The sequence below is a fragment of the Rhea pennata genome, chromosome 20, assembly GCF_028389875.1.
Source record: "Rhea pennata isolate bPtePen1 chromosome 20, bPtePen1.pri, whole genome shotgun sequence".
Taxonomy (NCBI): domain Eukaryota; kingdom Metazoa; phylum Chordata; class Aves; order Rheiformes; family Rheidae; genus Rhea; species Rhea pennata.
The window spans coordinates 2,228,476-2,243,124 of NC_084682.1; the positions used below are offsets into that span (position 1 = coordinate 2,228,476).

A 14,649-nucleotide genomic window follows, 5' to 3' on the forward strand; every position below is an offset into this window, starting at 1 on the left:
CCCAGGGTAGCATATGAAATGCTGCAAGTCATTCTACATATATTAAAAACTACAGATGCTTGTCCTCTCTTTGCTATGTTGCCTTTGTAGAAGTCTATTTCAAAGACCTTATATTCCTATGCTTTCAGGGAGATTTTTCTGTAGCCAAAGTAGATAGTCGGGAATCCTTGTTTTCTGAGTCATTGTTTCTCTGTGTTGCTCCTGCACTACTGCAGTAATGGTTTGCACTGTCCAGGTTCAGATATATGCTGACATAAATGAGGACACAAGTCAGCCAGGTGTGTGAATCCAGGCAGTAGGAGTTTCAATAGGTCTGCAGTAGGGTCGCGCATCAAGCTGAAACTAATGTAACCTATTTTCTTAATCAAGTCCTCCTGCAGCTTTTCAAGCACTGTATTCTTGAGTTGTGTTTTTTGAGTAGAAAGTAAATTGTTTGTTGACAATCTCTGGCAGGAAGCCTCCTTTGAGTATCTGCAAAATGAGGGAGAGCGATTGCTTTTGGAAGCCATGGATGAATTGGAGGTGGCTTTTAATAACACCAACGTGCGCACTGACTGCAATCACATCTTCTTAAACTTTGTGCCTACTGTCATCATGGACCCATCTAAGGTATGCTCTGTTCCCCAGCTCCAAGCTGTTTGTTATTCTGGGGCTTTACTTACCAGAATGGAGTTGTTGTCTGTTTATTTTCTTAAGCTATTTAAACGCAGCTCTTGACTGTGTGCACTTTAATACCATTTGGTGAATGGCATGCAGTTTCAACTAGCCATTTTATGGCAGAAAGTGCAGGCAATCGGTGGCCAGTATGAGAAGGGATAACATGATAGTCAAGTTAGTTATTCTAATTACTGGATATTTTTCTTTTTAGTAGAGAATTAGGCAAGTACTGAGAGATTCATTATTGTCTGTTCAGTGACTTCTTGAGGGATTTGGGTTTCTCATTGTCAGTGTAAGTCATATTCAATATGCTTTTGTCTCTAGAAAGCTCTAGTAGGGAATGTTATTACCAGAAAAAAACAGAATAATGCTATGGGTTAACCTATAATCTGTTAAGGAGGAGAAAAAAATTTCCCCCTTTTTAGATGGGATGGCTAAAATTAGATACTTGAATATAAAAATTGAACTATAGATTATAAATAAATTCTGAATCATGAAAACACATTTTTAACTTTCTAGAATTTAATTTACATCAGTCACATTTACTCCAGTGTTTAAGTGATTGAAGTTAAGCTTAAAATATTTGGACATCATATTTTTCTGCTGAAAATGTAAAGAAAGTGCAGTCACGTAACTAGTGGAAGTCTAACTAAAGGTTACAGTGCCCAATAAACTGCTAAACCAATTTCCCTTCAAAACTAGAAAGAATAGATTTTATTTTAGCTAAGTAAGGTAAACAGTTAGCTTGTTTTACATTAGGCACCTGTTTGGGAGTTGAAGAAGCAAGAAAGCTTTATTTCTTCTTCCAATCTATAAGTAAGTACTAAGCGTAAGATCTCAGAACTACTGTGGCTCGTATTTTTATTGGAATTGCACTGTCCTGCAAGCAATACTCTTCACTTCCTCTGTTTAGACTAATGGACACTTTATCAAAGTCTGTTTTTATTTGAAACTAAATTTATTCTTCCAGCATATTTAAGGTAGATATTTTTAATAAGGACATAGCTTAAAATGTTAGGGTTTTTTGTGCTTTTACATCACAAAACGAAAAATGAGACATTTATGTTTTAGTAGTTGATTTTTCAAATTCTTTTTAAGTTCACAATTTGTCTCACATTGTGTCTGGATAATATCCGGACTTCTGTAACAAAGAGATCGGCGTTGTAAATAAATGAACAGTAAGCTTTGTAGATGCTTAAATGAAAGTTTTTAGACATAAAGCATGTTTCTGGTTAGCAGAGGAATGACAAAGTCCAAAATAAACTCTAAAGGCAGTATTTTCTTGGAAATCAATATTCTGTTCATGGTTACGGAAAGATGAGAGCTGATCTTTATGAAAACAGCTGAAAGTTTTTAAACAGATGAATTGGTTATCAAAAGAAGTGTCTCCTGCTTGCTGACTTTTAAAGTCATGATTAAAAAATGGTAGTTTAGATCACTTAATAAATCCCTTCTCAGTCTATCCAAAACGTTTAGATCCCACCATATCCAAGCTGGGATATGCAGCCATTGGAAATTAAGCTGCCTTCAAATGCATACCATGACTTTTCGCTAAACAGCTGTGGAGAAGATAATTTTTTTGTTTGAAAGAATGTTAAAAACAGCCTACAAATTGCCTTCTTTTAATATGCTCTATTTGCCAACAGTAGTATATTATAAGTTTAATAGAATGGTAGCGGACCAAGCTCCAAGTGGTAATTGCTTTGTTGATTTAAAGCATTGTAGTGTATGTGCAGTGAAACATGATTATTATAAGTGCTACATAACTGTTTGTCAAGGATTTCACTTTCCTACATTTTGTAATTCTTAGCTGTGAGCTATACTTGCAGGAAGAAACGTGTATGAAGGGGGGGAAGCAGCGAGCACGCTGTGCTTGGCTGGGATGAGACGGGCTGTGAGGTAGAGACATGAATCCGGTACTGTCCGCTTACCTTGGCAGTCTCCTGATTTTGAGTCAGTTGGTGCCTTTTTCCAAACTTGTCAGGGTTGGCCACAGTCAGATAGTGCCGCTGGGCACGCGCTGCCACTTGGCACTTTGCTCCCTCTCCATCCCTGTGGTTTGCCTTGTACAGTGGGGTGGACCTGTGGGCAGCACCGTGCTGCAGTGGGATGGAGGAGAGAGCCCGTGGTGAACGTGCCCAGGCCAGAAGGGTGAGGGCATTTCTTTTCACATATTTTAAGATTGAAGAATCTGTGCGAAGCATGGTGATGCGCTACGGGAGTCGCCTGTGGAAACTCCGTGTCCTCCAAGCTGAACTGAAAATCAACATTCGTTTGACGCCAACTGGAAAAGCGATTCCCATTCGTCTCTTCTTGACCAATGAATCTGGCTATTATTTGGACATTAGTCTGTACAAAGAAGTGACAGACTCAAGAACAGGACAGGTATGGCTCTATGCAAAATTTTTAGTGAGGCACTTTATACTTGCTTAAGCTTTTCTGTGATTTGCCATGTTTTCAGGTAATATAAAATTGCTATTCAATTTCACCATATAAAGAGGAACAAATTGTTGTAAAAATATCTAGTGGGCACATAGGTATGCAAAACATGTAAACGATTTTTTTAAAAAGCGTGTGTCTTCAAATTGTTTTGCGTATACCTTGAGTTACTTGTACAGCATCTGTTTTCTTCTACAGTGGAGTACTCTAAAAGCTAGTAGAAAATAATTGCTGTTGATGCATATTCTCTAGGTCATAATAGAATTATATATGTCCCTGAATAGATAAAGAAAATCTGTGAACTCTTCCTTTAAATTCTAGAGGTATAGGGCATTACTTGTGTAGGATGCTATAAAAATTCTAAAGTGCTTTTAGGTCATTTTTGTTAAATACAGTAGACTCTTTTGTAACGGTTGTGGCTGTTCTGGTATTTGTGCTTTTCTTGGCATAGGTGTGTTGTGGTTAATTCAAATACCTACACATGCTAAAATACATAGGCCCTCAGATGAATGAAATATATTTAAATATAGAAATGTTTACATCTCTGTAATAATCTCTCTGCCTTGGACTAGTAGCGACAGAATAAATCACTCGGACAGTGTAAATGTCAAATACAAAGTGCTGAGTCACCCCTTCTCCCCTCTTCTCATTTAAATTTTCCCAGCAAGCTGCCTGACTGTACAGTCAGTCCAGACTTGAGATCCTGGAAGAGATAATGTCTGTATGTTTTACTTCATTTCTGCCTTTGAGTGGAGATGAGAAAAGAAAAGGACATTTTAATAATCTTCAGTGGCTGAGCTTAACACTTGAGCTTTGTTAGTCACTTGTGAAGGTCACTTTTCCTCTTAAATTCTCTCTGGTGGTGGTGACATATCCATGTCAGACCTAGACTATACTCTCTTTTTTTAAAGCTGGGAGAGTGTGCTTTTATGTTTACAGCTTTTAAGAACTTTACCATTTTTTTCAGCATATTAGATGAACTCTAAAAATTCTACAAGTTTGGAATTTTTTAAGTTAATTCCTACAGTAATTTTAAGTTTTGTCTTAAAACTAACACCTTCAAGTTTTGCAAGAAATTGCAGATTTCTCCCTTGTGACAGTTTTCTAGGACAGATTCATATCTGAGTATACTTCCTGTGTTTTCAGAGGACTATTTTGAACCTAGGGACCTCTTTCAAAGAATTCAAGCATTACTGGTGTACCAGCTGCTAGGTACTTTTATGATTTTTTGAAGAATGGAAACATAAATTGATCATAAGAGAATAACCCTGCTCTCTTGTTTCACGGTTTCTGCAAAAATGAGTGGGTCCACTGTCTTTGTTGTGGACATCTCTCATTCTGATAGAGCTGATCAGAAGCTTTCTGTAGATTTAAAGAGATTTGGGCCCTGAGTGTAGCAAGAGTCCCTAACAAAGGCATAGTCATAAATGCTTGTTATCGTGGATAAGTATTTCTCCCATTGAAGAAGCTATTTCACAAAGCAACCTTTGTGAAGCCTGAAGAGAGCACAAACTATTATTTTGAATGTTGAAAACTAAAATAGGCATTATTTATTGAATTTTCTCTCTAATGGAATTCTTCAATTAAATCACCTTCAATTAAAAAAGAGCTGTAGAGCATTAGATGTGATGACTGTTCTGATAAACAGTCTGATCAAGTTGCTTCTGTCATACATGTTCCTATTAAGCAGCATATGCTCAGTGTTGTCCCAGTTAAGCAGTACTCATTGCATTTCTTTCTTAGCTGAAATGGATTTCCTTCAGAGTCCTGGTCGAGTGGAATATATAGTGCCATGAAGCATGGCAGCTGATAATTCATGTTGCTACTCTGGGAAAATCTTTTAAACTTATAATATCAAAACTTCAAGCCAAATGACATATGCAAGTCTTGACCTAGCTTCCATGATCAGTCAGTAGAGATACAGATACAGTGCTGTTCAACTACATAAATAATAGAGTTCTCCTCACTGCGCCCAGCTATCACAATCAATCGGCATAGATACAGTGTCAGGGGAAATACTGGTGAATGTGAAGTCATCTAAGTCACAGGCTTTTCTCTATGGAGATATGGCTCTGTTAGCTTTGCTTTCTGCTGTGATATGGTAATAAGTCAATGATACTTGAATCTCTGCAGTAATGGTCCAGCACTGTCTCCAAAGGGTAGTAATGCATGATGAAGTATGGTGTTTTAGAATATGTAAGAATTATCATATTTGGAGAGAACAAAACCAAACCTGATCAATCTAGAGCATCCTAATTTTTGGAAGAAAAATAAATGAGATAGGACCATTGAATCAGTGGATTAAAATGTAATTGGTTGTGTTTTCTACTGTAGATTATGTTCCAAGCATATGGGGATAAACAGGGACCACTTCATGGGATGCTGATCAACACCCCCTATGTGACCAAAGATCTACTTCAGTCCAAGAGATTCCAGGCACAGTCTTTAGGGACATCATATGTCTATGACATTCCCGAGATGTTTCGGCAGGTAAGTGTTCTTTTTCAAGTTCTCCTAGGTTGTTCTAAAAATCTGTACCAGAAAAGCACTTCTATCAGTTGCCATCCTTGCTCATCAGGGAACTGTGTGGGCTAAGTGACTAAGTTGGTTTCCCACGGTCTAGGCGGCTATGGACTGAGTCTACTTTGAAAAAAGATAGGACTCCTAATATGCCACTGCTGTAGCTCCACTAATAAATCAAACAGAAGTTGAAACATAAAGCATCTTGTCTGTCTTCCTTCTCCCACCCTGTTATCTAACTTTCCCAGAGGATTAGACAATGCAAGGGTGATGGTACCTAGGATAAGATTCCACTACAACTTCTTTGTGCTCCTGACCTGTTTAAATGGAGGGATAAAAGTCCTAATCCTTAAATAGAGGCAGTGCTTTAATGAATGGCTTTGAGTTTCACTGTATGCTAAGTTGGAGAGTAGCACACTGCCAAAGTGTATACAGCATTCCCCACTAGTGACTGATTTATTAGAAACTAAGAATCTCCTAATGCTTTCAGGAGAAACCTGTATCACCACATCATTAAGTGTGTTACTCAGAGTTGCAGCATTGATTCTGTATCTCATTTGCTGGATTCTATCCAGAATCACGTCATTTGAATAATGCTACTTTAGGTGAAATTGTGTTTCATGGCTTAAATCTCAATATAAGTGGTATCCACTGAATATTATCAGCCAAATTGTCGGGGGAAGGAGGGAGTGCAGAGCAAGTGTTCAGTCTTGAATTTTAAGTTGCAATGAGTTGAATAAAAATATTTGCAGATGATATTCTTAACAAGAGTTTACCTTTTCATCCTCTAGTCTTTGATTAAGCTCTGGGATTCTATGAATGAACACACATTTCTGCCCACGCCACCTCTGCCATCAGACATACTAACGTACACTGAACTGGTCTTGGATGATCAGGGCCAGCTGGTGCACATGAATAGGCTGCCAGGAGGAAATGAGGCAAGTTGCACTTCCTTTTTGCACTACTTTTCTTTTCCATGCTCTACAGTACATTGTGTCTTGGACTAGCTTTGACAATTGTAATGAAAATTTACCAAGCCAGCCACAAAATCTATTCATTCAGTCTTTCATAGATGAAATCTCTCTCTTGAAAATGAGATTTTTGTTTCATTAAAAATTAATACCTTCCATACAATGGGTATTTTAACCTCCATAGTAAATGATGATTCCATTTCAAACCTGTTCCTGTGCTATTTTTTCCTTCGTAATTAAAAAGTGCTCATTCAGCTATTCCAGGTAGCTGGGGTTTATATTTGAACAAAATGTTTTACAAGAACAAATAGAAATGTTTTCATTTGCTTTAAAAAAAAAAAAAAAAAAAGGAAAACCAGTTTTATGCTTTGCATTTAAATGTTCACCATGCGATGCCGTGTTTGTGTAGCGTGCTGGCAACGTGTGTGCAACATCCCCCCCTAGTGAACGATTTACAGGAGACAAACAAGCTGGTAGCAGTGTTGGGGTAATGGAGTTCCTCCTCGCCTGTGCAGGAGGAGGCTGTGCTGCTGTGGTGGGCCTGTGCTGGTGGGTCATTCCATTAGCAAGCCAAAGATTGCAGTGTTGAAATGACTAGAGAATAAAGCTAATGAGTACAAGGAGTGTTCATTTTTTTTGTCCAAGCTAGATATTTTTCCCCCGGTTATTTAAATTTGAACAGTTCTAAGCGGTGGTGTAATTTATTTTTTTTCTTGGCATCATTAAACTATCAGACACTTTTACTAGATGTATAACCTAAGATTGGCAAAAGCTCGCTTCTGATTTCAAAAGCATTAAATATAGTGATGCGAAGAAACAGGGGTTTCCATCACTATTTATTGCACCTCTCTTGTCAGGAGAAGGTTTTGAATGTGTTTCCCCTCTCCCCCCCCCCCAAAATGAACCTAATTGGTAAATAATGACTGAGGGAGCAGTGCTTTCCTCTCTTCTGCTGGGCCTATAGCAGAAATATTTTAACTAGTATAATTAAACCTGAAATGAGCTACTGCATTCTTTGTGAGAGCTGAGGCTGCAGCGCTGTGGAAGCTTATGCCATCATCTTTCTCTCTTTCTCTGCTCTCATTCAGCGTTTCAGTGGATGGTGGCTAGGGAAATAGCAAAGTCCCTCAGGGACGTAGCTGTGTTCTTGGTGAAATTACAAGCACAGAGCTGCCTGGGCATGAACATGTAGTGTTTACTCTGCCAGTATGAATACAAATAGTCTTATTATAAGAGATTCTGTACCCAAAGACCACCAAAAAAATTAGGAATTTATTTTAACCCTTGGTAGACTTAGCTGCGCTTGGTCTGAAAACCAGTTACATGAGTGTTGTTGTGTGCATAGTGTTGTTATTTAGTACACCAGTTCAGGACCCAACTCTGTGGGTGTTGCACTGTGGGGCTGAGTCACTGGAAAGTAAGGCAGACAGTTTTTAAAAAAATGTTATTCTTCCCCACACTTTGCCATCTGTTTGTTGACGATGACGTCTCATGGAGATTTATGGCAAATTCTGAGCTGCTTCCGGATGACTTACCAAAAATGAAGCGAGGGTGCCGGCCATGGAGGCGAAATTCCAGCAAGGGCTCACTGCCTCAGGTGAAGCCTAGATCGTGGGCAAGAAGCCAAGGAAGGAGCTCTACGTGTTCCCAGAGAGCTATTTGGCTAAAAACTAGTATTGCTAAAGCATCAGTCAGGCCTGTTCACAGCTGGATGAGTTACTGTAGGACCATGTGCAGCTGGAATGAGGTCTGAGGCTGTAGTATTGAATTTTGTTACCGATAGCCCCTGCGCACAATAGGGCTCATTGACTTGTGGTAACAGCTGGTCTGAGGAAGAGGCTCCAGAAGGAGCTGAAGGACAGGTGACATTCAAGAAGTGACGAGCTGTCTAACAGATGCATTCCGCCATGCTGTGTGGACTTTATCGGGATGAGCTGACTTCAGGCTTTTATAGTTTAATTCCTTTTAGCTGAGGAAACAAATTTGTCACAAACGTGCACTCAGGTTTCTCTTACCAATGAAGGTGGCTGAGGGGGTAGAGGGGGAAGGGACAGGATGCTAGGTGAATTCAGAGCATAAGCATTTTCTTTGTTAAGGCTGTAAATGGATTCATTTTGCTTTTCTTCAGAATCAGTCTGCTTAGCATCTGGACGGAAAAATATAGTATCTTATCCACTGGGAAGCAAAGATCCTTGCAGTAATCCATCTATGTGGCAGGAGCTGGTAGTATTGCATAGGAAGAGGGGATATGCCGCATGGAGTAGGACAAAAATTAGTTCTATGCTGCTTCCATATGATACAATGGTGAACCATTCTCAAAATACGGCACATGTGTTTTGTTGGCTCTCTGACTTTAAAATAACAGAAAGCTGTATATACTGAAAATCATGTTAAGGAGAGATGATGGGTCTTAAAGGATTGAGTACTGATAGGAAGTCCAGGTCCCCAGCTTTGCAGCTATTTGCTTGGTAACTTCAGTCACAGTTTTCACTGCCTCAATTTGTTTATATCCTAATAAGGTAAGACTACTTTGGAGTGTTGTGAGGATAATTTAGACAAATGTGTTTTAAGAGTCTTTGAACATATAGTTGCTAAATTAGTGTCAGATATTACATTGCATGATGTCTCTCCAGTTTGGGTTATTAATGCTTGATGATCAGTGCTAATGGAGTCTGTGTTTGAGTTTCACAGATGTGAGATGTTCCCACTGACAGATGGGAGTGCTTGTTAGAGACTTTCCAAGTAAACGTGGCCTTTTCTTTTTTACTAACCTCCCCACCTACCCAAGCTGTTGATTTTCTGAATCCAAAATCTTTTGAGGGACTCTGCATGCATTTTTGCTAAAGAGGAAATTTTGTTCACAACTTGTAACTATAGTAAATATAGCCATCATTTAGTGCATTTAGGTTCCTATTACTGTTTCACTTTACACCAGAGACCCAAACACAGCTCTTCCCCCATTACAAGCAAATGCCCTGACAGTCACAGCACCAGCTCTTCTGAGGGAGAACTTATCTTTCCTGTTGGAGCTGTGCTACAAAATATGAACAGTTAAATTTTCTCTATGTGAAAAAGGGCCAAGACAGTCTTCCTTTTAAAGCATTCAGCTCAGCTCAGTGCCCTAATTGTTTTAACTACTTTGTGAAATTGAGAAACCAGCATAAAAACCAGTCAGCTTGTGGTCAGCATGTTCCCTCAGCTGTCAACAGCTGAGGTTCAAACCCTTGTTCTAATATTGGGCAGAACAAGAGCTTCGAGCTGGGGCTCTGCTGTTCTCACGGAGTTCACAAGCAGGGTCCTGGGCTACCCTGGCACATGCTATTTGTGTTTTCAGGAAAACATATGAAAGGTTTTAGATTTGCTCGTGTGCAGGATGGGAGGTCTCAAGAACTTTCACAATACAAGAGATATTTCTCCACTTAGCTTGTGACCACTTCTTGAAACCCACCACCTCATTTGGCAGTAATTATATCTCTGCTAGTAGTCTCAATAAAGAAGCCAAGGACTTAATGAATCATGAGAATATAACTTGCTATTTATTCCTGGACAGTGCTTGCTCCTTCTGAGCAGAGGATCCTGAGTCTTGTCATAGCCGTGCAAAGACTTCACCACTACTGGTTGTTCAGCATGTACTTGCATAGCACAGGAGACATCTCTAATGTGGGGCCTTTCCCCAGTCTCTTGTCCACTAAAATGTGCAGCTAGAGTTCTTCTGAAACACATTTGCTATTTCTTTGGACTGTAAACAAAATCCTGGATGCTGCCTGGAGCTTTCTGTTAGAGAGTTTCTGTTCCAATCCCTTAGTTAAGCTCCTGAACTGAGTCCTGGTCTCTAGCTGCTCTTTTTTGTGTGTGTCCTCTGTTACTAGTCTAGGTACTCTAACTCCTCCCTCGCATGTGAGACTCTTCTAGTAAGCTCTGTCTGCTACTGTAGGATTTTAGTAGGCCAGCACTCTCAACAGCACTGAATTTATAGCAATAGAGAGTTAAGAACATTTTGTAAACAATTTTTAGAACCAGTAGCTATAAGGGAGCTGAAGAAAACAGTATTTTATCAGAAAAATCACGAGTCAGCAGGTCCATTCTAATGATCCTGAGTGCATTATCAGTAAAGACTCTAGGACAAGAGCGACGTAATTTAATGTACAATTGCGAGCATATCAAGAACAATGTGCTATAAGGGGTTAGCTTAGCCTGTATCCGATCTGACTCTTAAGATAAGCACAGGCCGTTGAAATGTATAGAGATTGTGTAGGAAAAAAAACACTTGCAGAAGGTTACGAACAACTGCATTCTACTCTTCAATGGCATTAGGAAGAACATTTAAAGTTCCTACTATTGCCTGGATGTTGATTTAGATTATACCATAAGACTTCTAACATACCTGCTAATTACGGATGTCGTTTTTTTGGGTTTTTGTTTAATCAAGCCTTTGTTTTTAGTAGCAGTCTTCTGTGTTTTTGCAAAGCTCTTCTCCTTCAGGCAGGTAGGGTGGTGGTCTGTATGTGGGACTTGCTGCCTTGATATGGGGAGGGATGAATTTTAAAGGATGCAGCACTTTATCTCACTTGAAGAACATGAGAGCCTCAGGAGCACCTGGGAAGGTTCTGCTCTGCAGTGGCTCTCCTGGAGCCTCCTGCTGCAGTGGCTCAACGCCAGCATGCCAGAGGCTGACCTTTAAGCCTCTGATGTTACTCTGTAGTTATTTGGCTGTGTTCAAATAGGGAAACCTCTGAAGGGTGTCAGAAATTGTGTGAATGCAAACAGGTATGCAGGGCTAGAGTTCAAAAATATATGGCAACTCACAGGATTTAAAAATGTGTTGCTTGCAGTAGCTCTGAGACCTGATCTGCAGTGAGGAGACATCCTCTTCAAATACCCATTGAAGATGGCTTTGTTCAGAAGACTAGCCAAAATTTTAGTATAAAAAAGGTAATTTCCTCAGCCTGTTGGCAAGCTCCTCATATTACTTGTCATCCTTGAACTGGGCATTCTGATGTTTTCTTCTATAGCACTTTATTTTGACTAAAGTTTGCCATGGTCCTTTAGCACTAGGGTGGCACTGTTCACTGATGAGACCCACCTAATCTTCAAGGACAAGGAGAAAGTGAGTGTAAGGAGTGCCTGCAGCGACACCCCACATTACCTTTCATCTCAATCTCATGTAGTGCCCATGTAAAACGTGCAATTTTCCATATTGGCACTAGATGTCACAGTTTTTCCTCCTCGGTAGCATGAGATTCAGAACTAATCCATAATCGGACCTATTAGGGTGCCTGCCAATGCTTCTGCTTTCTCGGGAATGTGAGAAGATTTGGCCAGGTGAAATTCAGAACAGTGGTGGGCAAGGGGCGACTCAGACGCTGTTTCATTAGCTCCCTGGGTTGCCTGGGGCTGGAAGGTGCAGCTAATGAATTTTATACAAGTGAAGCTTAATAGCTGAGCTGCAGGTTCTGCTTTGTCACCCCATGTTCCCACATTTTATGACAGGCACAGGGTATTAAAACATCAGATAGGCAGATGGGAAAGAACTTAAGAAAAGGAAGAGGATGTATGTTTGCAAAGTCTGGGAATTAACGTGAAGCTGAATGGAAAACATCCATGCGTCTCCTCCTCCCGCCACTATTTTTCCTAGAGATTGCTGGAAAAAACTGTTGTTCTCTTTGTATTTCCCAGTCCTCCTTGATGAGTTTTGGGAGCAATCCTGACCTGAAGACTCTTGTGGCAGTAGGAATGGGTTTAAATAACAGGGAAGCTGGGCAACTATTTGTGCTGCACAGCAAGTGGTGTCTCCTCATCTGAAATACTTGTGGTGCAATTTCAGAAGGTGATCCTCCTTCGGCAGAATAATTTTAGCCTCTGTTGACGAGATCCTCAGATGTCACAGTGAGAGGTGGGGGCAGGGATCAGAATAGAGCACTTTTTTTTTTTAAGCCTGGAGAGTAGTAATTTTAGCAAAAGATGGACTATCTTTTGACAAGTGGAATATAATATAAAGTAAAAGACTGTCCCCTAGCATCACTGGAAGCTTTTCTTTTTTTTTTTTTTTTTTTTTTTTTTTAAAAAAAAAAAACAACCAGTTACGTGCCTAGAGTATTTAATGTGACTTTAGGGTAGTGGGTGTGTAGGGGAGGGTGGGAGTGATTGATGCGGGGGTTCTTCACACCCCGAGCCGGGATGTGGGCGCATGTCACCAGGGTTTGGAGCTTCTGCGTAGCTCAGCTGTAGTTGCACAGTTGAGCAGGGGGTTCCCTGACCTGCCTGGGATTAACCCATCCTACTGTGTGGGTTGATATTCGTGCCGGTCGGTTCCTTCAGTCTATCCGTTTCTCACAGTGCAGTAGACACTGTATCTCCAATAGTCTGGTTTTAAAAGTAGTACGTATATGTTATGGCAATACCAGAAGCGGAAGCTTTGAAGAGGTGTTCCGAACAAAGCAGCATGTTACGAGCCTCTAATACGTATCTGTGAGCTAGAATTTATCGTAACTGCTGAATAGGTGAATTGTTGGAAGATTATAAGAAAATCTATATAACAGATTTTTCCAGTATTTTGGATAAAGTGTTTATGTGGTTTTATATAATTCAGTATGACTGAGGAATTTCATAATGCTTTCAAACTATTACAGAATTTTAATTCTGTTACCTTTCCTGTAATCCCAGCTTTTATCAAATTTTTATATTTAAATCACATCTACAAGAGGCATTTATGATATTTCTTAATTATATTCTTGGGTATTAAATAACCCCACACATCACAGGTGAAACTTAAAAGGAAGCTGAAAGCAGGGACTGCCTGAGCATGTCTAATTCAAAGCACAACTGGAGCCCTAAATTTCTTGAAGGGTTTTGAAATCCTCAGATGCACATTACTAGATCATGGATCTATGTGATGGTGCAAAGGGTTTTATTCTGTTTTTTTGATGTATATGTTTGAACACAGGTATGTTGATGTAGGCAGGAATGTTCTTGCCTGCAACAAGAAATCCCCTAATAAAGATTACCCATGGCTGTCTGTAATCTATCCTTATCAGTCTGTAACTTCACCACATGCAGACTATTCCAGCTGAAGTTTTCAAGCTTTACACCTTGCCTAGGGAGGATTTTGTTTTGTTTTGTTCTGTTTGGAAAGCTTCATCAGAAATGCTTTTTTGTTGGTGAAAAATGAGCAGTGTTCACAACTCAAATTTGATACACATTTGCTCCAAGTTCAGCAAGATGCCTTTAGCTGTCCCCAGGAGGAACTGTTCAAGCTTCTCACCTTGTAACATAGGCAAATGTGCAGTAAAAACTAATTTTACACCATCTAAGCATTTTTGGTTTTTTGGGGTGGGGAGTGGTGAGCTTTTTTTGCTGCCATGTGTATACGCCTGATTTCACTGAACATTGGGCAGCCCTTTGCTGCTCGGCGTCCTGGCTCGCCCTCAGGGCGTGCTCTAGTGTCGTGGAAGCAACCAGGACAGGTCCAAGTCCCACACGTTCTGTTGACCAGCAACCATTCAGTCCGTGTAGCTCACAACCCTTTCTCCTGGGTGAACCTTTGTCACTTCTCCTTGAACTGCTTCTTCCCGTGTCCCGTGCGCTTGGCCACGATGCTCTTCAGAAGGATCGCGCCAGACGTGCTAGGCTGTGTTGCCTGTGACCACTGCTTTGATCACTAAATGACACCTTTTTCAAAACCAAGAAAAGATTGCAGGAATCTTGGATTTTGGCGTTCCACTGCTGTTAAGCCAGTAAGTCCTATATGCCTGTAGCAAAGCATGTGCATCATGCCCTTTTTCTAGGAGTTGGACCATGTGGAAGTTTTTGTTTGTTTGTTTGTTTTAAAAAGGCCCAGCCTGCTTTTGGTCGCAGTGTAATTCCAGGGCGGCGTTCTTTTGGATCTCAAGTTCTGGGTGTCAGATTCAAATCATGAAATACAAAGATTGTTTTGGCTGCACCAAGTAAAATTTCTGAGGGCATGTTTGGTGCCTCTGTGCACCATATCTATCCACTCCTGAGCATCAGAGAGTGATTTAGCATTTGTAGAGTCAAGGGACACCAGTTTAGCTGTCCCTTAGAA

The 14,649-nt window shown here is 40.2% G+C and overlaps 1 protein-coding gene across 14 annotated transcripts in view; it reads left to right on the forward strand.

Annotated features, from left to right (window-relative positions):
* ACACA (acetyl-CoA carboxylase alpha) overlaps positions 1-14,649 on the forward strand; it is a 159,514-nt gene that overhangs the window by 85,884 nt on the left and 58,981 nt on the right. For all 14 annotated transcript variants that reach the window (XR_009960407.1, XM_062592431.1, XM_062592424.1 and 11 more), the window contains 4 exons: positions 454-609; positions 2,839-3,042; positions 5,431-5,586; positions 6,408-6,554. Coding sequence is in view for 13 of the 14 variants with exons in the window: in XM_062592431.1 (XP_062448415.1) it covers positions 454-609; positions 2,839-3,042; positions 5,431-5,586; positions 6,408-6,554 (663 nt within the window). In the remaining variant the exon portion in view is untranslated. The remainder of the gene's footprint in view (positions 1-453; positions 610-2,838; positions 3,043-5,430; positions 5,587-6,407; positions 6,555-14,649) is intronic.